This window comes from Cetorhinus maximus, chromosome 2 (assembly GCF_964194155.1).
Source record: "Cetorhinus maximus chromosome 2, sCetMax3.hap1.1, whole genome shotgun sequence".
NCBI classification, from domain to species: Eukaryota; Metazoa; Chordata; class Chondrichthyes; order Lamniformes; family Cetorhinidae; genus Cetorhinus; species Cetorhinus maximus.
Genome location: NC_135880.1, coordinates 46,454,073 through 46,479,929, shown reverse-complemented (window position 1 = coordinate 46,479,929; position 25,857 = coordinate 46,454,073). Strand labels below are relative to the sequence as shown.

Below are 25,857 nucleotides of genomic sequence, written 5' to 3'. Positions count from 1 at the left end.
ACATTGACACATTGGTGGAGTGGGCAAATAGATGGCAGATGAAGTTCAATGCAGAGAAGTGTGAGGTGATACACTGGTACAAAGAACATGGAGAGACAGTATAAAATAAAGGATACTATTCTAAAGGGTATGCAGGAGCAGGGAGACCTGGGTGTATATGTACATAAGTTATTAAAGTGGCAGGACAGGTAGAGAGAGCTGTTTCTAAACCACACAGTATTCTAGGCTCCATTAATAGGGGCATAGAGTACAAAAGCAGGGAGGTTATGATGAACTTATATAAGAAACTGGTTAGACCTCAGCTGGAGTATTGTGTACAGTTCTGGGCACCACACTCTAAGAAGGATGTGAACGCATTGGAGAGGATGCAGAAGAGGTTTACAAGAATGGTTCCAGGGATGAGGCACTTCAGTTATGAGGAAAGATTGGAGAGGTTGGGACTGTTTTCCTTGGAGAGAAGGCTGAGAGGAGACTTGATAGAAGTTTTCAAAGTAATGAGGGGCCTGGACAGAGTAGATAGGGAGAAACTATTCCCACTCATAAACAGATCAAGAACCAGAGGGCACAGTTTTAAAGTGTTTTGTAAAAGGAGCAAATACATGGTGAAAAATCTTTTTTCACACAGTGAGTAATTAGGGGTTTGGAATGCATTGCCTCGAAGTGTGGTGAAGGTAGGTTCAAATTGAGGCATTCAAGAGGACATTAGGTGATTATCTAAATAGAAACAACGTGCAGGGTTATGGGGAAAAAGCAGGAGCTTGTACTAAGTTAAAATGCTCAGAAAGCCGGTGCAGACACGATGGGCTGAATAGCCTGCTTCTACATTGTAACAATTCTGCTACTCTCGCCATTGGCTCCTGCCAGCTGTGGTTAGACAAGAGGAGAATGAGGCACCTTTACATCCCCCCAGGGGCCAGGGAGGTGCCAATGTCACCCAGATGGAGGAGGAGCATGCACCAGCTGCCCCAGGGGCTTCATCTCAGGCACCCACCGTGTGAGTGGCCTCTCATCCTTCCCACTGCCACAGACCCCATTGCCTCCAGCAGGCATGGCTGAGGAGGTTGCCCCGGCACCCATGCCGGACACCCTAAGTAGGATGGAGCCCTCAAGGCCCCAGAGGACACAGGCGAAAGTCACTGCAGGCAATGGGGCATCATACTCAACAGCCTGCCTCCAGTTCAGCTCCTGATGTCGGGTTGGCACCAAGATGTAATGTTCAGAAAAGAAAGCTCAAGAATTTCAGAGTACAAAGGTGGCATTGAGTGTTTTTACAAAATTCACTTTGGCACATGTAAATATCGTAAATTATATTGTTTCTGCTGTATTCACGTATGCATCATTGTCCTTTTTTGGCTCTTGATTAGTCAGAGGCCTAACGATACTGACATGCCTCATGGCTGGAAATCATTGATGACTGCAGGAATGTTAGACATCTCCTTCATTATGTAGGAGACTATGGTGTTGTGTTCGTCATCAGTCTTTATTCAATGTTCATGTTTGTGCCCATATAGATGGTCTATGTGGGACAGAGAGGAAGATTAGGCTCTGCGGACACTCCATTATATACAGTGTCGAGGAAATTGTCTGAGATTATGTTGCACAGGGACAAGTGAACTATCTTATGAAGTCAATGACCTATAACAATGAAGCAGATTCTGAGATTTCAGTCATGATAGGCTGCTTAACATGTGTCCACTGGCGATTAGTTGTCCTGGGTAACAGTCTTCCATAGCGGGTGTGAGAGGCAGAGGTCCACTCCCCTTGCTATTCTAGGTGGTAGAGGATGCAGCTTCAGAGGTAGTTCCTGGGAGTTAGGGGAGTAGGTGACTGGCAGGTGTTGGTGGACATCCCAAGCAGGCAAACCTATCCCGATGATGGAAGAATGGTATGATGGTTCTTCAATCTTGGGCGAATCTCATGTATATGAGATTGTCCGTGGTAACCTTGACACATCTCTCCATGGCCTGGGCATCCAATAGAAAGTCATGCACATTTATGTCCTCTTCCTCAGGCTCATCCCACTCATCCTCATCTGAAGAGGGGTGTTGCTGCTCACAGTCATCCTGATCTAAGGGTTCACTGAATTGCATGGCCATAGTGTGGAGTGCACAATATACCCCAGCTATCTGTGAACTCTGGGTGGTGCATACTGCAGAGCCCCTCATGACCAGTCAAGGCTGCGGAAGCTCATTTTTAACATTCCATTGGTCTGTTTGATGACGGCTCTTGGTGGAGGTGTGGGCTGTGTTGTAGTACTCTTCTTCTGCCCTGTGGAGATGCCTCACTAATGTCATGACCCTGGTCTGGAGGGGATAGCCCTGGTCACTCATGATCCAACCGTCAAGCTGAGCAGGGGCCGCAAAAAACTCAGGAAGCTGTGAATTCCACAAAAGTCATGAGAGCTCCCTGGGAAATGAGCAAAGACCTGCTTGATTCTTCACCTGTGGTCACAAACCAGTTGAATGTTTATAGAATGGAATCCGTTGTGGTTCACATATGCCGCTGGCTGTTCCCAGGGAGCTCTAATGGCCACATGAGTGCAGACAATTATTTCTTGAACTCCAGGGAGTGATGGTCACAAAACCCATTGGTCTGGTCATCTGACTGCCATCACCTGTGGTGAACCCAATGAACTCATTGGCATGATGGAAGAGGGCATTGGTCACCCCTCATGCACCCATGTGGCAGCCTGCGAAATGCCATATGTTGTCCCTGGAACCCTGCAGTAGTCGGTAGTGAAACAGCTGTGCTCTGAAGTCACTTTGAGAGTCGCAGGCATGGGGTTGCTGCCAAATCCATGTAGCTGCAGGTCTTGCTGTAGGATCCGTTAAATTTTGGTGACCCCCTCCAAGGACATCTCAGGTGTCTGTGGCATTGCCTCTCGGACATCTGGAGGTAGTTTGTCCACAAAGATGCACTGCCATGTTCGTGATCACCTTTTCTTCTGCCTTCCCTGGATTGCTGCCTCCTGACCACTTTCTCTGGTGCTGCCTGCTGCTGGCCTTGTGTCCTCAGTTGCTGGCCGGCGATAGGCCTCCTTTGTTGCATCCTCTTCTCCTGCTCCCGAGGTTGTAGAAATATTGGATATGTGAGACCCACAGGCATTCTACCAAGTGAATTATGTGAATAAAGCAAACAGTAATAACTGGTGTATCCATGAGTTTCATTCATACAGCTGTTGAACAGTGAGATTTTTACTCCTCCGATTGTCCACATCCAAAACTTTACCCACCCCACACTAGGTTCTCCCACTTGCATGTGTATTCCTGGCAGCTTCAAGTAAGTTTTTGAAAATGGCCAGCCACAGCATGTGTGACCCTCACTTTTCAACCTGTGACTGTCCACCCTCCCTTCGCCTTCAACTTTGCCCTCAACACCCTTGACCCTCCCAAAATCACTGTGTGCCTTCCAACTAACATTGAGCCACAGACCCCTCCCCCATCACCCTGTCATCATGGAAGTGTGCACGCCATCTCTCCCTCCACCCCACCACGAACCAATCCCTATCCACGTCGAGGTTCCTCCGGATTCCTAGACTCTCCACATCATCCTTGGGGTTTCTGTCAGACCCCATGATCCACCCTACAAGGCCTCAGGCTGGACCTGCCCTCCTATCAAATACAAATACCACTGTGACTGAGCATTCCCTTTGCTAGCCAGCAGCCCGAATTTGACCCACATGTGGACAGTATTGACCCTGTCCTTTAGGCTCCTCATTCCATTAGTGGGATTTTGAACTCAGCTATGTATTCATAATGGGACCACAGTGCACAAACCCTCTGGAGCTCAAACATTATAGTCTTTGTCCAGCCATCTGTTCCTATTTTTTTGAAATGCTCAATGGATTTTCAATCAAAGGAATCTGGCATCTGTTCAATTTTGTTTTTGAAGTCCCAACAGATCTCTGGACTTCAAATCAATGTAAAATTCAAATCACAGTGGTCATTGTTAATGTTGACCTTGTGTTGCAATGAAATGAATGCCTTAAATCAGTAATTAAACACAGCTGTCCCCAATTGGGGAAGGATTAGAGAATTATTGTAAGGATGTATAAACCAGTTCACTCAGTGTCTGGGCGGAACTGGGAGAGTCTGTGACTTTGCTTTGCTGTCTTGGAAATAAACCTGTTTTAAGATACAGGCTAGCTTCAGACTCATTCTTCCTCGACATACAATTATTGGAATTAACAGTCAGGTGACCCATTTAAATCAGATTCCCATTACTGTTGAATGGATAACCAGACTTCATCCACTGGATAAAATACTTGAATGCATGTGAACACTTACACAATGCTGGTCAATTTAATGGTCACTTACCTTTTAATAACAAAGCCCTCTGATCAATCACAGCATTAAAACATAATTAAATTATCATAGGCCACATTATGACATTTAAAGTTGACAAGGCCTTTAAACTTACCTGTCAGAAGATTCCCGACTCCACAGCAGGCTTCCCCCAAGGTTCACAAACTGACTTACCTGCCGTAGTTCACACAGCCTTCTGGAGCCCAGGCGCCGCGACAAAATTACCAATGTCAGTGAAAACTGAATTTGCAGCAGGCATTTAAATGGCAATCTTGATGTCACCTTACGTAAATGTTGGTCGCAACCTGTCATGATGCCCACCCCAAGAAAATGGCATCCATCAAGAATGGCCTGCCAAGTTTAAAATTGTGCTCCCGCATGCCTCCAGTTTGGGTCTCCCAATGTGGGTTCGCTTAGTGTCGGGGGGGGGAGGAAAATCCAGCTTAATGGCTTCATTCTTCCCAATATTTAATTGGGAGAAATTTCTGCTTATCCAGTACTGGATGTTGGGCAGGAATTACCATCGCTAAATCCCCCACTATCAACATCCTAAGGGTTACCATTGATCAGAAACTGAACTGGACTAGCCACATAAATACTGTGGCTACAAGAGCAGGTCAGAGGCTAGGAATCCTGCCGTGAGTAACTCACATCCTGACTCTCCAAAGCCTGTCCACCATCTACAAGGCACAAGTCAGAAGTGTGATGGAAGATTCACCACTTGTCTGGATGAGTGCAGCTCCACCAACGCTCAAGAAGCTCATCACCCTCCAGAACAAAGCAGCCCGCTTGATTGGTACCCCTTCCAAAGACATTCACTCCCTCCACCACCAGCAAACAGTGGCAGCAGTGTGTACCATCTACAAGATGCACTGCAGAAACTCACCAGGGCTCCTTAGGCAACATCTTCCAAACCCATGATCACTACCATCTAGAAGGACAAGGGCAGCTCACCATCCTGACTTGGAAATATATCGCTGCTCCTTCACTGTCGCTGAGTCAAAATCCTAGAACTCCCTCCCTAACAGCATTGTGGATGTACCTACACCACAGGGGCTGCAGCGGTTCAAGAAGACAGCTCACCATCACCTTCCCAAGGACAATTAAGGATGGGCAATAAATGCTGACCCAGCCAGCGATGCCCACATCCCGTAAATGAATAAAAAATGTTTGATACTTTAACAGTAGTGCAGGAATCGAGAGAGGTGGTGTTGAGGTAGAGTTGGGTGCCATCACAGTACATGTGAAAACAAACGCTGTGATTTTGAATGATGTCACCGAGGGGCAGCATGTAAATGAGAAATAGGAGGGGGTCAAGGACAGATCTTCCAGAAACATCAGAAGTAACATTGTGGGAGTGGGAAGAGTAGCCATTCCAAGTGATTCTCTGGCTATGATTAGATAGATACAAGGTGAGTGCAGTCAAATACAGCTGACCTCAGGTAAATTAACTTGCACTTCATCGTCCAATATGCCCACTCTTTGACAAGGAATTCAGAGAGGGTGAGAGAGTGAGCTTGTGAGAGCGATAGAAAGTAGTTACCTTGCCTCAGCCAAACCCAAGGTACAAAGTTAGGGAAAAATAATCACAACCAGTTTCAGTGCTTTTGTTACAAAAGAAAAAATTAGTTTTATTCAAAAGGAAAAAAATTATTCTAAAATCTCTGACAATAGGCTTTGCTGTAAGCTTTGTAATGCCCCTCTTAAACTGGCGCAGTTCGTATTCCAGAACTCATTAATTAGGTAAATTACCAGAACATTCATATGAATTATGAAATTAATTTTGTATTCCTTTGTGGACATAAATAGAAATCCCATGAGCTTGATTTGTAAGCAACAGGCAGCTGTGGTGAAAGAATTAAATGTTCAAAAGCACTATGACGCACATCATGCTGAGGACAATGGCAAGGATACGAGATGGATATATAAAAGATAAATTTTCTAAATTAGCTTCATTGTTTAAACAGCAACAATCACAAAAATAAGCAAACAAGGTTTTCTAATGCTCACCATGTTGCCATTACGACTGGGATTAGCCATGAAATGGCTGTCTTCAAATCCATTTCCGGAGCAGAAACTTTGAAAAATGTAATCCTCCAGTGACAGTGGGGATAGTCAAGCACATGTTGGAAGCCAGAGCCAGAGGGTTATCCAAAATTGGGTCTCAGGTCCCAATTCAACAATAGCAGTGAGATGTGACACATACCTCACCTCTGGAGGCAGCTCATCCGAAACAGGGATCAGTTTTGGGCCTTGCAACATTGCTGGTAGGTCTTGGGAGATGGGTGGAGGAAAATGCTGGAGGACCAAGTTCGGGCTTGCCAGCAGTCTCTCTCCCAAACTCTTTCACTGGTGTTTCCTGACATAATCCCTTCAAAAGACCACCATTTAAGCTGCAGGAGAACAGTTCTATACCAGGCCTTAGCATGACAGACCCACTAGAGGTGGCGGTAAGTGGTGTTCGTGGAAGGCTAGAGTGGTCTTGGGGGTTCTCAACATCAACTCCAGACCCCATGAAATGCCACAGCATCAGCTCAAACATGGGCAAGGAAACCTCTCACCAATGACCACCTACCGCCCTCCCTTGATTGATGAATCGGTGGTCCTCCAGCTCACCTTCCGGGAACGGAGACAGACGGACCTACGAGGGACACCTCTACTCGGGCAGCAGGCTGAGTTTGAAAAAAATCCAGGAGTGACATCACAGGAAAATTGAGTTCATTAGTTGGTGAGAAGCTGCTGTTAGTGAATGTGTTTAAATAGCTTAAAACTAGAAAAGCGTATCATTTATAAAGAAGTAACTACTTGGATTTCAGTAAGGAACACCAGCAATAGGGAAGTAAAGTTAAATCAAGTCAAAGTGAAATAAAGTAATAAAGTAAACCAAAGTAAGATAAAGTTAGCGCAAGTGTAATACAGTTAAGTTACTAGTAACTTATTCTACTCATTCCTACTTACTCCAAGTGTAATAAATAGTTTTGAGAGTTATGGGATGGCAGGTGAGCTCGGCCAAGTGGAGTGTACATACTGCGGTATGTGTGAAGTCGTGGACAGACCATGTGTCCTTGACAAACACATCTGTAGAAGTGTCACCAGCTGCACAAGCTTGAGCTCCAGGTTTTGGAACTTGAACGGTGGCTGGAGTCACTGTTGTGCATCCGTGAGGCAGAGGACTACATGAATAGCAGGTTTAAGGAAGTGGTCACACCGCAGGTCAGAAGTGTACAGCCAGAGAGGGAATGGGTGACCGCCAGGGAGTCTAAGGGAACCAGGCAGGTAGTGCAGAGTCCCCTGATTCTATCCTGCTTGCTAATCAGTTTTCCATTTTGGATGCTGATGAGGGCGATGGTTCCTCAGGGAAGTACAGCCACAGCCAAGCCTGTGGCACCATGAACAGCTCAGCTGTACTGGGGGGGAAGAAGAATGGAAGGGCAATAGTGATAGGGGATTCCATAGTCAGGGTATCAAACAGGCGCTTCTGTGGCAGTAAATGTAACTGCAGGATGGTGTGTTGCCTCCCTGGTGCCAGGGTCAAGGATGTCACGGAGCAGCTGCAGGACATCCTTTAGGGGGAGGGGGATTAGCCAGAAGTCGTGGTCCACATTGGTACCAACAACATAGGTAGGAAAAGGTCCTGAAAGCAGATTTTAGGGAGTTAGGGAAGAAATTAAAAAGCAGGACCTCAAGAGCGATAATTTCAAGATTACTCCCAGTGCTAAGTGTTTGTGAGCAGAGCAATATGAGGATTGATCGATTAAATACGTGGCTGGAGAACTGGTGTAGGACGGAGGGCATCAGATTTCTGAGGCGTTGGGACTGGTTCTGGGGCAGGTGGGGCCTGTACAGGCTGGGCGGGTTACATCTTAACAGAACTGGGACTGATATACTCGCATGGAGATTTGCTAGTGTTGTTGGGGTGGGTTTAAACTAGCTTGTCAGGGGGGTGGGAAACTGAGGGATGGCCCAAATTGGAAGAAAGTAAAGTTGGTAACAGGAAGCAGTAGTGAAACTAGAAGGCAGGAGAAACAGAGCATTGAGTATGTTTGAAATGCGAAATGATGTCAAAAAGACATAGTTAAGGGCACTCTACCTGAATGTGCGCAGCATTTGCAATAAGGTAGATGATCCAAAGGCACAAACAGAGGTAAATGGGTATGATATAATTGCCATTACGGAAACATGGCTGCATGGTGACCAGGACTGGGAACTGAATATTCAAGGATATTTAGGAAGGACAGGCAAGATGGGAAAGGAGGTGGAGTTGTGCTGATAAAGGATGGGATCAGTGTATTAGTAAGGAGGATCTCAGATCAGAAGAACAATTTGTGGAATCTGTTTGGGTGGAGCTAAGAAACAGCAAAGGGCAGCAGACATTGGTTGGAGTTGTACATAGGCCACTAAACAGTAGTGGTAATGTGGGGTATGGTTGATCAGGAGATGGGAGAAGCATGTGGCATGAGCAATAGAGTAAGCATGGGTGACTTCAATCTGCATATAGACTGGGTAAACCAATTGGGCACTAATGCTGTGGAAGACAAGTTTCTGGAGTGTGTTAGGGTTGGTTTTCTAGAGCAGTATGTTGAGGAGCCAACTAAAGGACAAGCTATTTTAGATCTTGTATTATGTATTGAAAAAGGGCTGATGTTCTGCATCGCCATCAGCAACAACCCATTCAAAGTGAGGGCATGAGCATGACTTCAGGACAACAAAACCTGGAATTTAAGAAGTTTTACAACAACCTATTGAAGCCTGAAATCTGTGGTGTTGTCTTAGCCTACTTGGCCAGTCTGTGCTAGCCCAACTAAACAACCACTAGATAGTCGACACTTTGGATCTTCCATTTCCCAAGAAGTGGTTCAGAACATGAGAAGTTGCAAACCTGGAGCCATCAACAGTTTTACAAAAAATGGGCCGAAGAACTAGATAATTTGCTGAATGGTCCATTCAGCAGTGGCATATTATCAGGTACATTGTGTGATGCAAACCTCTCAGTTACCAACAAAATAAAAAAAATTGCTGAATTGCAATTCAAAATTAGATATTGGATGATTTCTACCTCAATTCCATTTATACCGCCTTTGCTCCATGTCCCTTGACCCCCTTACTGAACAACAGATCTCAGTCTTGAAAATTTCAATTGGCCCAGCACCTTCAACCTTTTGAGAGGAATAATCCCAATTTCCACTGCCCTTAGTGTGGAAAAAGTGCTTCCTGATTTCATTTTTAATCTAAGTATTCCCTCATTAATATGTTAAAAAGGAACTGCTGACAGCTCTATCCTTGACAAGGCAATTGGCACTTTTTCAACTGATATATTTTGCCAAGTTCAGCTCCACAAGTCCCCATAAGAAATGAATGGAGAAGACTCCCTGCCAGGATTCTTCATAATTCATTCTCATCTTTATTTTTTGGGGGTAGGAGCAGGTAAAATACTTACTTGAAGGTTGAAGTTACACTTTTCTCACCTATTGCAATGTTTTCCTTTACAGTTGCAGTGCTTTCACTGCACCAATTCCTTCATGCGACATGTAAACAAAAGTCAATCAGCAATGTAGTTAAAACGGAAAAATATATGGTCCTGGAATTTCTTCTCATTTGCGCCTTTTGTAACCTAAGCAAAAACTAATTACAGCAATTATGACCACAATATACCACTATAGGCCCGAGTCTCCTTGATCTTTTACATACATCTATCAGACCCTTCATCCAATGAATTTCTGTCCACAAAACTGATCACACCCCCAATTCAAGTTTGGCATTCTTCTGGTGTTGAATTGTAAATTTTGAGTGTTTTTTTGTGCTCACTTATACCTGTTCTGAGCTTTCTATTTCCTTGAATGGATTTTTATGGCATGAGTGCAAGTCACATTTAAAATGGAAATGCTTCTCCAATTGAAAGTTTCTAGACATGCGGCCCCTGATGTGCATAAATGATTAAATGAGTTGAAAAGTTATATGTTAATACTGAAAGAAGAAATATATTATGTGGATTCAGTGCTCTCCTTGGGCTCCGATTGTTTACATAGATTTAAGCCCATTTTAAAGTTCAAGCATATTCTAATGAAATTGGGAACATACTTGGGCATAATTTCACATCCTCAAAATGGGCCCAACATTGGGTTTTTCTGCCGGTCTAACCTCCAGATTGTGTCCAACAAGGGAACTCCAGGCCATGGAACAGAAACAGAAATGGTCCTTAGAAAAGTTGTGTTTCAACTGACTAACCTAAACAGCAGCCTGGTTTGATGGATTCTTTCGCATGTCCTAAATAATGCTTCAAGGACAAAAGGTTACCCTACTTTTCATAAAACTCAACTGTTATTCCCTTCTCTTGTAAATCTATGGTCACGTTTAGTAAAAATTCAAGTCAATAGTTATGATTAACATTCTAGGTTTTTAAATAACCTGTTAGTGGAAAAAAGGCCCAGCTGTTTTCTGAGTCACTACTAACTTGAGCGCATCACATTGGCAGATACTAGCGCAATATTGAAGGGGATCCACACTGTCCGAGATGCTGTCTTTCAGATGTTAAACCAGGTTTGCCAGCTTATTGCAAAAGATCCTATGATACTATCTGAAGGGGTGCAGCAGTTCCCTTACTTCCTGGCCAACATCCACTCCTCAAACAACATCCAAAACAGAACAGGTGGCTGGTCATTCATTTTTTTACTGTTTGTGGAGCCTTGCTGTACATAAAGTCACTGCTGCATTCGCCTACAAAACAAAAGTGCTTTGAGATGTCGTGAGGATGTGATTATTTACTACATAAACCTATGTTCTTGCTCAGTATAGGAGTTCAAGTCAATAGTTATGATCAACATTCTAGGTTTTTAAATAACCCGTTAGTCAAAATGTGCAATTTGCAAACAGTAGTAATAAATTAGAATAACTTTAACACATACCTTGAAATTTGTGTCCAGTCCTTTGGAATGATAGACAGCAGAGTGTTTTTGACTTCAATCAGAAACTGGAAGATAAAACAGGATTATTAGGAATTGTACAAGTAATTAAAATATACTGATGTTATGGAACAATAGTGCAACGGAAACTGTTGCATCCTTCCCTACTGGCACCATAATTTAGCCAGATTTGGGTGGCTTCTGCACCACAGTTAGTGCTACACATGCACACTCACAAATCTTGTCCTAGTATTTAAAACTGAAATGTGCAAAGCACATCAACCACGGCATCTGAATTTATCTAGTCATTTAAACTAACTGCAGACAGCTTTAACAAATACCCAGGGAGCCCAAGAAATTGTACAATTCCCTTCAATTTTCCAGGCATCATTTCAAACTGATTTGATACACCATTGGATTTGCAATTCTGGTTTTAAAATTGGAGATGATGCAGGGGCTTAAGGTGGTTTCTTCAAGATGGGGAGTGATGAAAGAGGTAGGGGCAATGACAAATGTTAGAGCAGAATGAAATAAAGAGTTAGTGGGTAAAGAACCACTAAACTACACAAACCCAAAGGTCCCCTTTTAAATCCTGCTCAATGATGAGTTTGCTGAACTTAGCTGGGCAGAGGTGTAGAACTACAATTGGCTTCAACATTCCAAGATTAGGAAGGAGAAAAAGGATTAAAGAAAAATGTTCAGGGTTGCCTCTCCAGATCATCTTCCAAACTGTCAGTCTGGTATATACACTGACATCAGGAGGATCCAGTCAAATAGCCTGCTAATACCCACTGCTAAGGCTGACTTGGGCAACTGTACCAGAGGATGCCAACATCCATGAGCCTGTAATTCAACAAGGCACCCAGGTCTCAAGGAGAGAGGACAACGTTGGTGGTTTATTCTTCACATAGATAAACAGTTATATGGCCCCTTTGCCACAAATTCTGCAATAGAAACATCTGCACAGTATGAAAAACATGAATCCACACTACATACTGTTGGTTTCAAAATTTGCTTTCAAAACTCAAGTCAAGTTCAGAAGCAAGATTTGTTCTCTGGCCTTGCAGCCTGGGTGGTCAGTGCAATCAGAGTCCTGGAGTCACAACAGCACAAAAGGGAGCCACTCAGCCCATCAAGCTCATGCCAGCTCTCTCTCCATAGCAATTCAGTCAGTCACATTCCCCTGCTCTATTCCTGTAGCCTGCAAGTTTATTTCCCTCAAGTGCCCATTCAATTTCCTGTTGAAATTATTCATCATCTCTGCTTCCACCACTCTCAGACAGAGGATTCTAGGTCATTACCACATATTGCATAGAAAAGGTCTTCCTCACATCCCACGCCCAAAACCTTAAATGTGTTCTCTGAATCAGCTAGTGGGAACAGCTTTCCTTTGTCTACCTTATCTAAACCTGTCACAATCTTGCACAACTCTATCAAATCTCCATTGTTCCAAGGAGAATCACCTCAGTTTCTCCAACCTAATCTTGTAGCTAAAATGCATCATCCCAGTGACCATTCTGATAAATCTTCTCTGCATCCTCTCAAGGACCTTCAAATCCTTCCTAAAGTGTGCTGATCAAAACTGGATGCAATACTCTACCTGAGGCCAAATCAGAGCTTTTTAAAGGTTCAGCATAATTTCCCTGCTTCTGTACTCAGTACTTCTATTTATGCAGCCTAAGATCCCAAATGCTTTGCTAAATGTCCTGCTACCTTCAAAGATCAGGTCCCACTGTCCCTGTATGCTTTTTAGATCTGTACCATTAAGTCTATATTGCCTCTCCCTATTCCTACTGCCAAAATGCATCACTTCAGACTTTTCTGTACTTAATTCCATCTGCCACTTGCCTGTCCATTCCCATGGCCAATCAATGTCCTGTTGCAGTCGATTGATATCATCCTGTCAGTCACACCTCCAAGCTTGGAATCATTGGCAAATGTTGAAATTTTTTCTGTATTCCAATATCCAAGTCATTCATATCTATTAAAGAAAGCAGTGATCCCAGCACAGAACACCACTGTCTACCATCCTCCAATCTGAAAAATAACCATTTACCACAACTGTCCTTCAGCCAAATTTTTATCCAAGCTGACACTGACCCTTCTATTCCATAAACCTCAATTTTGTTAACCATCCTTTTATGTGGTAACTTTGTTAAAAGCTTTCCTAAAATCCACAGGGACAAGAACCATTGCTTTCTCTTCACCAACCTTCTCTGTTAGTTCATCAGAAAATTCAATTACATTAGTCAAGCTAATTTACAAATCTGTGTTAGCTATCCTTAATTAACTCAAACCTCTCTAAGTGCCTGTTATTGTTTTCCCTGATTATTGGTTCTCGAACCTTACTCATCAGTGATGTCAAATTGATTGACGTGTAGTTGCTAGGAATGTTCTTACATTCTCTTTTAAATAAGGCTGGTGACTCTTTAATATTTGCCATTCTCCAATTCTCTGGCACCTCTCCATCCTATCTAAGGAACAGTAGAAGATTATTGCAAGCCCTTCCACTATCTCCACTCCCACTTCCTTCAGTGACCTGGGATGCAAGCCATTTGGACCAAGTGACTTAGGCATTCTAAGCATAGACAGTCTTTCCAGTAAATCCTTCCTATCAATTTTCACCCCATCCATCAGCTCTGCCATCTCTGCTTCTACTGATACCTAGCCTGTACCTGAAACATCTCTTCCTTAAAGATCATGCATTGTTCCATTACAGCTTTTCCTGCCAATCTTTGGTTCCATTTTACCCTGGCTAGATTCCCTTTCATTCCGTTGAAGTTAGCCCTCTTCTAATTTAGAAGTTCTATTTTAGATTGTTCTTTTCTCTTCTCCATTGCTAATCTAAATTATGATACAATGATCACTCTTACCCAAGTTCTCCCCCACAGACACTTGGTCCACTTTGGCCTAACTCATTCCCCAGCACCAGATCCAGCCACACCTCCTTTCTAATTGGACCAAGAACACACTGGTCAAGGAAGTTCTCCTGAACTCTTTTAAGAAATTCCTCTCCCTCCTTACCCTTCACTCTAACATTAATTACCTAAATATTGATTGGGATAAAGTCCCCTAAAGTTCTTGCACCTTTGTGATTCCCCTGCAGATCTGTTCCTCTAACTTTCTCTCACTATATGGAGGCCTGTAGAACCCCCAGTAGCGTGATCATCCCCTTTTTGCTTTGCAACTCTAACCAAATGGATTCTATCGTTGCCAGGCTATCCTCTCTTTCCAACGCTACAGCGTCTTACCTAATCAGTAATGTTACTTCACCTCCCTTTTTTGGTCTCAAGCTTTCCTGAACTTCTGTATTCTTGAATATTAAGTGCCAGTCCTCAACATTTTTAAATCATGTTTTCTTTACTGCCTCTATATCATATTTCTACATGGCTTTTTGTGCTTGTAGCTCACTAACCTTATTCATCACACTTTGTGTGTTTACATACAAACTTGTCTTTTTAATTGCTCGCTGTCTTTCTTAGTCTGCAGTTATCTAATATGGTACTACTTCCTTCTCCAGTACTATCCTACGTTCTCACTCCTTAATGCACCTTATTCCTACTTCTACATGTCAGTTCCCATCCCCCTGCTAATTTTGTTTAAACCCTCCCCAACCAAACTAATTAGCATGTACACATTTGGCTTCATTTAGCTTGTGTTGCTGAGCAGCAAGCTTCTCTTAAACATAAGAGCCATGTTCATAATCACAAACAATATGAACTTTTATTATTAAACATTGTGAAGGAAGATTACATTGAATACTTTAAAAAACGTACTGCAGAATGCTTCCAAGATGGAACCAGAGACCATCTGCAACTAGCTTAACTCACAATGCATTCTAATCAGATACCCAAGTCAGGCAGATTTTCAGTGCTTGGGAAAACCTGATGAATGACCAGCCATCTTGACTCACCAATGGGACCTAGGGAGGCATTCGTGCGGACCTGTCACCAAAGAATGAGATTTTTTTCCATTTTGCTACAAATATCACCGAAAACCAATACCCCAATTTGTCGGATGGACTGTGCTAGCAGGCTGCCAACTTAGGGATGTTCAAGCATAGCTCTGCCAACCTGCGGTTAAACACTATGAATTTAGTTAAGAGACAAGTGTCCCAATAGGATGTGTATGTAGCACTTTGCATATTACATCTGTGAATTTCTCAATAATTTGGTTATGGAAATTTTTTTAAATTCATTCACAGGATGTGGGCGTTATTGGCAATGCCAACACAGCACACAGACTGCAGCAGTTCAAGAAGATGGTTTATCGCTACCTTAAAGGCAATTAGGGATGGACAATAATGGCCACATCCCATGAATGAATAACATCCCTATTTATTGAATACCACTGAGTGGCTTACTAAGCCACATCACAGGATAGTTAAGACTCAACCACAGGCTGTGGGTTGGAGTGACAGTCTGGATAAGGATGGCAAATTTCTTTCCCTAAAAGACATTAGAGATTCAGATGGGTTTTTTATACCAATCCAGTTATTTTCCTGGTCACCATTACTGACACTAGTTTTTTATTCAGCAATGCTGCAATATAAGTTTCAAAGGTGTCATTTTTTCAGAGTTTTCACTGATCTTCCCATGCAATTACAGCAGGAAACCTCTAGTACATAAGTTCTCTCATCATGGCATCCAACTGTATTTTAAATAAACCCAGTATTTTTACCTCTGTTAGTAGATAGTTGCAATGCTTACCATATTGTCTAAGTAAGTTGTGCATTCTTTGAAACAACATTCATATAATGTGCGTTCATGCAACAGATTGTTGCTTTACTTGATTTTACTTCTTAGATTGCAAATAGCTCTCTGCACATAATTATAAAAGGACATTGCTTATAGGAACAAAAGCAGAACAGGCACGTTGTAACATGAATAATTCATATGTCATTTTGAAGTCAGCTAGAAGTGATAACTATTCTAACGTGAAAAGCATTCAATTTGTTTTCTGCATTTTCCACTAAGTACAGAAACAGGACAAATTCCCACAAACTAATTCCAATAAAACTCTTTTTCCATTGGTACTCATACCACATGTAGCTACCGCAATTTCTTCCCATGTTACCATCAGAGAGAGCAGAGATTAATAAAGTGAGCACAACAACTGCACAATCTCAACAAGTAGTAATAACAGACAGAAAATCCCCAAGGCAAAACGTCCTGACCTTTATCAGAATGTACTACCACCAGAGTATGCAGTACTCAAAACACATCACAAAATTACTGAAGTGCCATTCTAAGGTCCTGCTGACCTTAATTGTCTGGGACATAATTGATATTTTTGCCAAATGCCTCCAAGAACAAAAGATCAAACAACAATTTAGGTTACACAGAACAGGGTGACAGACAGATATTTCTGAATTTCTTTGTTTTGGAGATATGCAATGCTGCATTAATTGATTATCCTTAGCTCCCGTTAGAAGACGATCATGGGCCTTTTTTCTAGAAATTACTTTACTTGCCTGAAATTAGGCATTAGTTTGAAACTCCTTCCTCATGGTTCTTCATATTTAGTGCACTAAATCAAGCCGCAATAGTAATGGGAAACAAATGCAACTTCATCCTCAGTGGATTCATTTAAAATAATCAGTAGAATCTTCTGCCCTGATTAAATCGAGCTCAGTTTACCTCTTGCCCCGAAACTGTCACATAATCTAAAGACGGTTTTCTCAGAATCAATCGGATCTCCCTGCGATGCTCCTGCAGTTGGAAAAGCACATCCTGAATCTCCAGCTTTTGCTGCTGAATTATAGGGAAGTCAGTGAGATCTGTAAAAAGCTGCGTCTTATCACCTGCCCTGTAAAGATGACCAGACACAAGCTATGATAATGTAGTTATCTTCTTTCAACACAATGTGAAACACATAAAAAGTATATCAAACATGGAATAATTTCACTTGTGTGTAATATTTCATATCAATTGTTTTCTGTTCACAGCAAGTTTACCACTGCTCAAGTCACAAAGAGGGATACACAACGGAATTTATTTTTAAATGTACAATATTTGACTTACTTTGACCGTGATTAATCTAATTTTAAATTTCCATTGTAATCACATTGTTTTTTTTTTAAGCAGCGCACTAGCTGGTTCTCTGCCAGTTCAAAGTTATTAAGAGACCAAAAGCAGTAGTGAGATTAATATTTTCAGCCATGTGTTGTTAAGGAAACTGAGCCAGGATTATTTTGGAAAAACAAATCAGATCTAGAGATTGTATGGGTGGGGAGGAAGAGAAAAGAAAGCAAAGCAGCAAATTTCCACCCTACATCTAAAATGGCAGCCTTGGCAAGACATGTGTTTATCTAGAAAAAAAGCAAAACATTAAGTCAAAAAGAAAATGAAAGAATATCTGCATTGGTTGATTGGCTCCATAAAATTCATGTTCAGAGCTGCCTGATCACGTCAATCCTGAGACCCCTAGACCTCAACAGATCCAATTTAGGGCCAACCTTCACTAGCAAACAACAGAAGGCAGAGGAAATGGATTTGCATTTTTATATCAGTTTTTAAAACTAGAAAATAGCATTTCTGCAGCGGTTCAAGAAGGCAGCTCACCACCACCTTCTCAAGGGAAATTAGGGATGGGCAACAAATGCTGGCCCAGCCAGCAACACCCACATCCTATGAATGAATGAAAAAAAGGGTTCACCTACACCCCGTGGACTGCAGCAGATCAGGAAGCTGGCTCACCACCACCTTCTCAAGGGCAGTTAAGAATGGACAATAAATGCTGGCCTTGCCAATGACACCCACATCCCTTGAACAAATAAAAGATACTGGATGAATAGAGAAACTAGTGAGGACAGGCTGGTGGGTGAGCAGGCTGATAATGAGGGACAGGATACAGGCACTGACCAGGATTTTATTCTCAAAGAATGTAGCAGGCCCAAGAAAATAAACACTTTTTCATTATTGTATGTGCCTATTGTTGGAATAAAGCACTTCCAATCAGATACAGCATGTCCAGTGGCAGGACAAAGCTTTCTCCACCCTGCTCAACAACATGCCTTATTCACAATCACAGGAAATACAACTTAGTGAAATCAGACCAACCAAAACATCATTGATAAAACATATTATATTTACCAAAGCTTCTGGACTATATAAACAGCAAAAAAGTGAGGGTAATTGCATTTTTAACCTTCAGGTGCACACAGACCAAAGTGAGGGGGGGAAGAGGGGAGGGGAGGGGGGCGGGGTGGCGGCGAGTGCTCATGACTAGCCAAAAATAGGGCGCAGGGACTCAATTTAATAATTGCAATGAGCTGCCGGTGCCTGTGGTGCTCTCAAGCAGCTCTCCACTTTCCAACAAACCAATTTGGGCCATTTGCCTCGCTGGAAGTGGTCCTTGGGTAAATCTTGGTTGGAAGGGTGGGGGGGTGAAGGAGGCTATGAAAGGGGGAATTGCAGGTGGTAGGGGCCCTTACGAGTGCTTTACTGCCTTCAAGGAGCTATTTGGGGTGAGTTGTATTTCAACCGTCTCTGCAGCAAACTGGTCCTATTGGCTATTTCCTGCCCAAAAAAAAATTTAAACAAGACCCAGTTTCTACCTCAAAGAATGAAAGTGTTAAAAAAAAATTGCACTCTGCTCACACTCAACATTCACAATAAAGAAACAGGTTAATTCAACAACACGGTTGCAAATTCGAAATTACAAGTGTGGATTTGTTCCAGATGAACGTACTTGGCGGCATTTTCATCCAAAATCTTCAAATAGTGATGCACAGGGTCCAACAGCTGTGGCAGCTCCAGTAGAACACTACGAAGAAGGGATGAATTTAACTGGGCCTCAGCAGCTGGAAGCAGTGCCTGGAAGCCCACCTCCAAATTTGATAAAGTGCGAACCAACTGGTAGAACTCCCATGGGGAGCACTAAAACAAAAAGAAGTCATTGGTTAGGAACTTTGACAAACACAGGGTCCGTTGCAGTACCTAGCCTGGATGGTGCAATGCTGCCTTCAATCAGCACTCAAGATCAAAAATAGCCCCCTCTTTTAATCTCGTACTGAATATGGATTCATACCTAAAAGAAAAAAAGCTTGCAAGAAATGAGAAAAAAATCCACACGTCCCTCAGCCTGTAAGCAGACTTTTATTCCATTCTGCTGCTCTATTGCAAAGGCAATATGGGAGACTACGGTTCTGGCTGGAGGTAATGCATGACATCTGATACCAATTAGCAATCACCACACAGGGCACTTAATGCACTATACAAAATATTTAGGTTTGGAAATGTAATTTTATTTTTTAAACAGCTGAATTTAGACATTCAAAAGTTATATTGGGGTGAAATCACACTGCCAAATAAACATTTAAATCTATCACTACAGAACTTCTCCAGCTCTTATTTTATTGAAAATTTTTAACCCAGTTAAAAGAAAATATTGAGATAATGTATCCGTTAAAATAACAGCCACAGAAATTTGTACAAATCGATTAAACATACCCATGTGCTAATACTGCAAAGCAAGAATTCGCCACCTATGCATTACTATGGAACCATAGGAAATATCTTGTTTCTTAAAAATAATTGGTTACACCACGGGTGACACAGTGACACTAGTGTGTTTTGCAGCAGAATCACAATGATGATTCGCCACATTTGGCTGTGTTTTGGACGGAGTGCAGGACAAATGCTGCCTCAACGTCCCACAGTGGAAGAAAGTGGGGGCTGGGAAATTACCGAAGCATGAGCAAACTCGGCCATTTGCATTCACAAAGCTAGGTGGAAAAGTAAGCTGCGAGGAGACTGCAAAAGGTCATAGGCCAGTTAAGTGATTGAGAATTAAGGTGATGGATTGAGTATAATGTGGGAAATGTAAATTATTCACTATGTTAGGAAGAGTGGAAGAGCAGGATATTTTTTAGAAGATATTTCAAAGGCATTTGAGGCCCTGACACGCAAAGGACAGAAAGTTAACATACAGGTACATCAAGCAGTTAGGAAGGCAAATAGTATCTTAAGTCTTTATTGCAAGGGGGTTGGAGCAAAACAGTAAGGCAGTCTTGCTACTATTATCACAGAATCACAGAGTGCAGAAGAGGCCCTTCGGCCCATCGAGTCTGCACCGACACATGAGAAACACCTGACCTACCTACCTAATCCCATTTACCAGCACTTGGCCCATAGCCTTGATTATTATGTAAGGATTTGGTAAAACAACACCCAAAGTCCTGCATACAGTCTGGTCTCCTCAACTAACAAAATATATACTTACCTTAGAGGAGTTGCAACAAAGATTCACCAGCTTTATTCTTGAGATGGGAGGACTGCCCAATGAAAGACTGAGTTTAGCAAAACAAGAGGTGATCTAATTGAAACACACAAAATTTTGAGTGGGCTGGACAGGGTTGACGCTGAAAGGATGTTTCCTCTGGCCGGAGATTCTAGATCTACAGGGTCATAAACTCAGGATAGGGAGTCAGCCATTTAGGACTGAGGTGATTTAGGACTGAGAGGAGGAGGAGTTTCTTCACAGAGAATTGTGAATCTTTGGAATTCTCTACCCCAGGGGGTTGTCTATTCTCCGATGATAATACTCAAGACTGAGATGGACTGATTTTTGGACATTAAAAGAATAAAGGCAAATGGATGTTAATTGCATTTTTACTGCGTTTAATTGTAGGCAGGTGGTGGGCAATAACTGAGGATTCACTTGTGCTCCTCTTTAGTAGTCGAGTTTAGCTTGCAATCTGTAACTGTGCAACTAAATACAGAATCACAGAATCAAACCCTGCATTGTTCCTTTTCAGATAACAGTCTTATTCCCTTTTGAAAGCTTCAATTGAACCTGCCCCCACCACACTCTCAGGAAGTGCATTCCAAACCCTAACCACTCGCTGTGTGAAAAAAAAATTTCCTCATATGCTAAACTTGTCTTGGACTCTGGTTAGGCCACACCTAGAGTACTATGCACAGTTCTGATCTCCATACTATAAAAAGGGCATAGAATCAGTGGAACGAGTGCAGAAAGGATTTACAAGGATGATACCAGAACTAAAAGATAAAAGCCGCTGGGAAAGATTGGACAGATTGAGGCTTTTATCTCTAGAAAACAGGACTTGGAGGAAACCTAATTGAGGTCTCTAAAATTATGTATGAGTTAGATAGATTGTGGAGAGACTGTTTCCACCTGTGGGAGAATCAAAACTTAGGGCTTAAATGCAAGAGAGCTACGAATAGTTACCCAATAGGAAAATAACAAGAAAGTTGTTATCTTAAAGTAGCTAAAATGTGTTAAATTGTTATGGTAAATCGCTTAGATGCTTTCAAAAATAAACTAGTACGTCCAGTTCTGGGCAAGACACTTTAGAAAGATATGAAGGCATTAGACAGGGTGCAGAAAAAATTTAAGAGGAATAGCTCTAGGCATGAGGAACTTCTATTACATAGATTGTAGGAGTTGGGGCCATTCCTCTGGAGGAGAAGGTTGAGTGGAGATATGATAGAGGTTTTCAAAGTCACGAGGGAAACTGTTCCCATTGTTGGAAGGATTAAGAACCAGAGGACAGTGATTTAAGGTTATTAGCAGAAAAAGCAATGATGGCATAAGGAAAAACATTTTTACGCAATGAATGGTTAGTGGAGTGCACTGCGAGTGTGATGGAGGCAGGTTCAATCATAGCTTTCAAAAGACAATTGGATTATTATCTGAAGAGGAAAAATTTGCAGGCAATGGGAGAAAAGGCAGGAGAATAGCACTAGATGAACTGCTCTTGCAGGAGAGCCAGTAGAGACATGACAGGCCGAATGGCTGTGACATTCTATAATTCAATATGTAAGAAAGAAGGGAATAGAAAAATATGCTGAAAGACGGAGGTGAGGTTGATGGAATGGAGGAGGCTTGTGTGAATTATAAACATTAGCACAGACTGGTTGGGCCAAATGGCCTGTTCTTGTGCTGTACACTGTATGTAATATCACTTGTAACACTTAATACTTAGAAAACAATGTAAAGATTGGCTCTAATTGTATTCTTCACCAACTGCAGTATGACAATAAGGATAGGATGGGAAAGTGGAGCTGATGTAGAAATTCAGCCATGTGCTCACAGTTACTTATATACATAAAAATTATTTTCTCAGCTTCTTCCTAATAGTTTCCTAACACTCCTCTAAAGGATGAGCTGACATCGGTCCACTCATTTTGTACTGTGGATGTACCTACACCACGTGGACTGCAGCAGTTCAAGAAGGCAGCTCACCACCACCTTCTCAAGGGCAACCAGGGATGGGCAATAAATGCTGGGCTAGCCAGCGAATCCCACATCCCGTGAACGAATAAAAAAAAAAATGTACCTTTTTGTGATAGATACTACAGATTCCTCTCTCCAGATCAGGGAGCTTAGACAGCAGGGTTTGGGTCTTTGCCAGGACGATGGATTCTGATCTCAGAATTTCAGTGACTGCATCCAAACGAGTATTAATTTCACTAAAAATACAAAGAGAGAACTGAAGAAAATCAATGCTTAAAAAAAAAGAACTATAAAGAGCTATATCGGTCCATTGCCAGAGATCAGGTGGATCAAACCAGGAAATCAGATGGCTAGTACTTCCAGCTGTCTCTGCTGAAACACACGTGAAACATATTAGCTTTCAGGCTGGATGCCTACATTTTAAATCGAGAACTCAATTAATTATCCATAGTGATACAAATGGTTCACTGATATTTCTCATATTCAGGTGGTGGTTCCAAGAAGACTAATGTCCTTGAAAGGTAAGGAGGAACTTAAAAACCCAACATAAAAATGACAAGTAATCCATTTTTCAAGAAATTTTTATTTCAACTTATCTGTACTTTTCATCCAATGTAAGGTGTTTTAATTCTGAGTGCACAGGTAATTTATACTTATTTGTAATTGTATAGAGAACGTACATTCATTTATCCTTGCTGTTGCAGGTAACATTTGTCCTGTGTTTTCTGAGTCGCACCATGACGAGACATTAATTTTACCAATATCATGGCGTAACTGCACACTAAATATATTCAAGAGGATACTGTAAAAGAACATTCCTACACTCGTGCAACAATCAGATATGCCATCTTTGAGGTCTATTTGGCTGAATTAAGGAAGGGTCATTAGTCAACATACCACAGATGGGGCAAATAGACAACAAAGCCTATCAAAAAATGTTTAGCTCATCTGATCTTTCCAAGAAAATTAGCAACTCAAGTTAAAACTGAATAGTGCCACAAATCTCTGATCATCTTATCAACTCAAAGTCCATAATACAAAGCATCAAGAAACAATGATCTTCCCCTTTCCAAGTTTTTTTTTTAAAAACTGGTTCTCAAAATGTAGATCATAAGACCATAAGACATAGGAGCAGAAATTAGGCCATTCGGCCCATCGAGTCTGCACCGCCATTCAATCATGGCTGATAAGTTTCTCAACCCCATTCTCCCGCCTTCTCCCCGTAACCTTTGATCCCCTTACCAATCAAGAACCTATCTATCTCGGTCTTAAATACACTCAATGACCTGGCCTCCACAGCCTTCTGTGGCAATTAATTCCATAGATTCACCACTCTCTGGCTAAAGAAGTTTCTTCTCATCTCTGTTCTAAAAGGTCTTCCCTTTACTCTGAGGCTGTGCCCTCGGGTCCTAGTGTCTCCTACTAATGGAAACATCTTCCCCACATCCACTCTATCCAGGCCTTTCAGTATTTTGTAAGTTTCAATCAAATCCCCCCTCATCCTTCTAAACTCCATCGAGTATAGACCCAGAGTCCTCAAACGTTCCTCATATGTTAAGCCTTTCATTCCTGGGATCGTTCTCGTGAACCTCCTCTGGACCCTCTCCAGGGCTAGAACATCCTTCCTGAGGTACAGGGCCCAAAATTGCTCACAATATTCTAAATGTGGTCTGACCAGAGCCTTAAAAAGCCTCAGCAGCACATCCCTGCTTTTATATTCTAGTCCTCTCAAAATAAATGCCAACATTGCATTTGCCTTCCTAACTACCGACTCAACCTGCAAGTTAACCTTAAGAGAATCCTGGACTAGGACTCCCAAGTCCCTTTGCACTCCAGATTTCTGAATTCTCTCCCCATTTAGAAAATAGTCTATGCCTCTATTCTTCCTACCAAAGTGCATGACCTCACACTTCCCCACGTTGTATTCCATCTGCCACTTCTTTGCCCATTCTCTTAAACTGTCCAAATCCTTCTGCAGCCTCCCCGCCTCCTCAATACTACCTGTCCCTCCACCTATCTTTGTATCATCTGCAAACTTAGCCAGGATGCCCCCTGTTCCTTCATCTAGATCATTAATGTATAAAGTGAAAAGTTGTGGTCCCAACACTGGCCCCTGCGGAACTCCACTAGTCACCGGCTGCTATCCTGAGAAGGACCCCCTTATCCCCACTCTCTGCCTCCTGCCAGACAGCCAATCTTCTATCCATGCTAATACCTTGCCTCTAACACCATGGGCTCTTATCTTACTGAGCAGCCTCCTGTGCGGCACCTTGTCAAAGGCCTTCTGGAAGTCCAAGTAGATAACATCCATTGGCTCTCCTTTTGTCTAACCTACTCGTTACCTCCTCAAAGAACTCTAACAGATTTGTCAGGCATGACCTCCCCTTGATGAAACCATGCTGACTTTGCCCTATTTTACCATGCACTTCCAAATATTCTGAAATCTCATCCTTAATAATGGACTCTAAAATCTTACCAACGACCGAGGTTAGGCTAATCGGCCTGTAATTTCCCGTCTTTTGCCTCACTCTCTTCTTAAACAGGGGGGTTACATTAGCGATTTTCCAGTCCTCTGGGACCCTCCCTGACTCAAGTGATTCCTGAAAGATCACCACTAACGCCTCCACTATCTCTTCAGCTATCTCCTTCAGAACTCTGGGGTGTAATCCATCTGGTCCAGGTGATTTATCCACCTTCAGACCTTTCAGTTTTCCTAGCACCTTCTCCTTGGTAATGGCCACCATACTCACCTCTGCCCCCCAACTCTCTTGAACTTTGGGGATGTTATTTATGTCTTCCACCGTGAAGACTGACGCAAAGTACCTATTCAGTTCCTCCGCCATTTCTTTGTTCCCCACTACTACTTCTCCAGCGTCACTTTCCAGCAGCCCAATGTCCACTTTTGCCTCTCTCTTACCCTTTGTATATCTAAAAAAACTCTTGCAATCTTCTTTTACATTACTGGCTAGTTTACCCTCATATTTAATCTTCTCCCTCCTTATTTCTTTTTTAGTTGTCCTCTGTTGGTCTTTGTAGGCTTCCCAATCCCCTGGTTTCCCACTCCTCTTCGCCGCATTGTATGCTTTCTCTTTAGCTTTCATGCTGTCCCTGACTTCCCTTGTCAGCCATGGTTGCCTCGTGCTCCCTTTAGTATGCTTCTTCTTCCTAGGGATGAATTTTTGCTGTGTCTCCCAAATTACTCCCAGAAACTCCTGCCATTGCTGTTCCACTGTTTTTCCTGCTAGGCTCATCTCCCAGTCAATTCTGGCCAGCTCCTCCCCCATGCCTCTGTAGTTGCCTTTATTCAACTGTAATACCGTTACATCTGATTCCAGCTTTTTCCTCTCAAATTGCAGGGTGAATTCTAGCATATTATGGTCACTTCCTCCTAAGGGTGCCTTCACCTTAAGCTCCCTTATCAAATCTGCCTCATTACACATCATTCAATCTAG

The 25,857-nt window shown here is 42.4% G+C and overlaps 1 protein-coding gene across 2 annotated transcripts in view; it reads right to left on the bottom strand.

Moving 5' to 3' along the window:
* The window catches only part of msh3 (mutS homolog 3 (E. coli)), a 336,423-nt gene that overhangs the window by 207,123 nt on the left and 103,443 nt on the right, over positions 1-25,857 (bottom strand). For both annotated transcript variants that reach the window (XM_078564469.1, XM_078564461.1), the window contains exons 13-16: positions 22,509-22,641; positions 18,896-19,083; positions 16,843-17,011; positions 11,207-11,271 (exon numbers count right to left, since the gene is read on the bottom strand). In XM_078564469.1, coding sequence (XP_078420595.1) covers positions 11,207-11,271; positions 16,843-17,011; positions 18,896-19,083; positions 22,509-22,641 — 555 coding nt within the window. The remainder of the gene's footprint in view (positions 1-11,206; positions 11,272-16,842; positions 17,012-18,895; positions 19,084-22,508; positions 22,642-25,857) is intronic.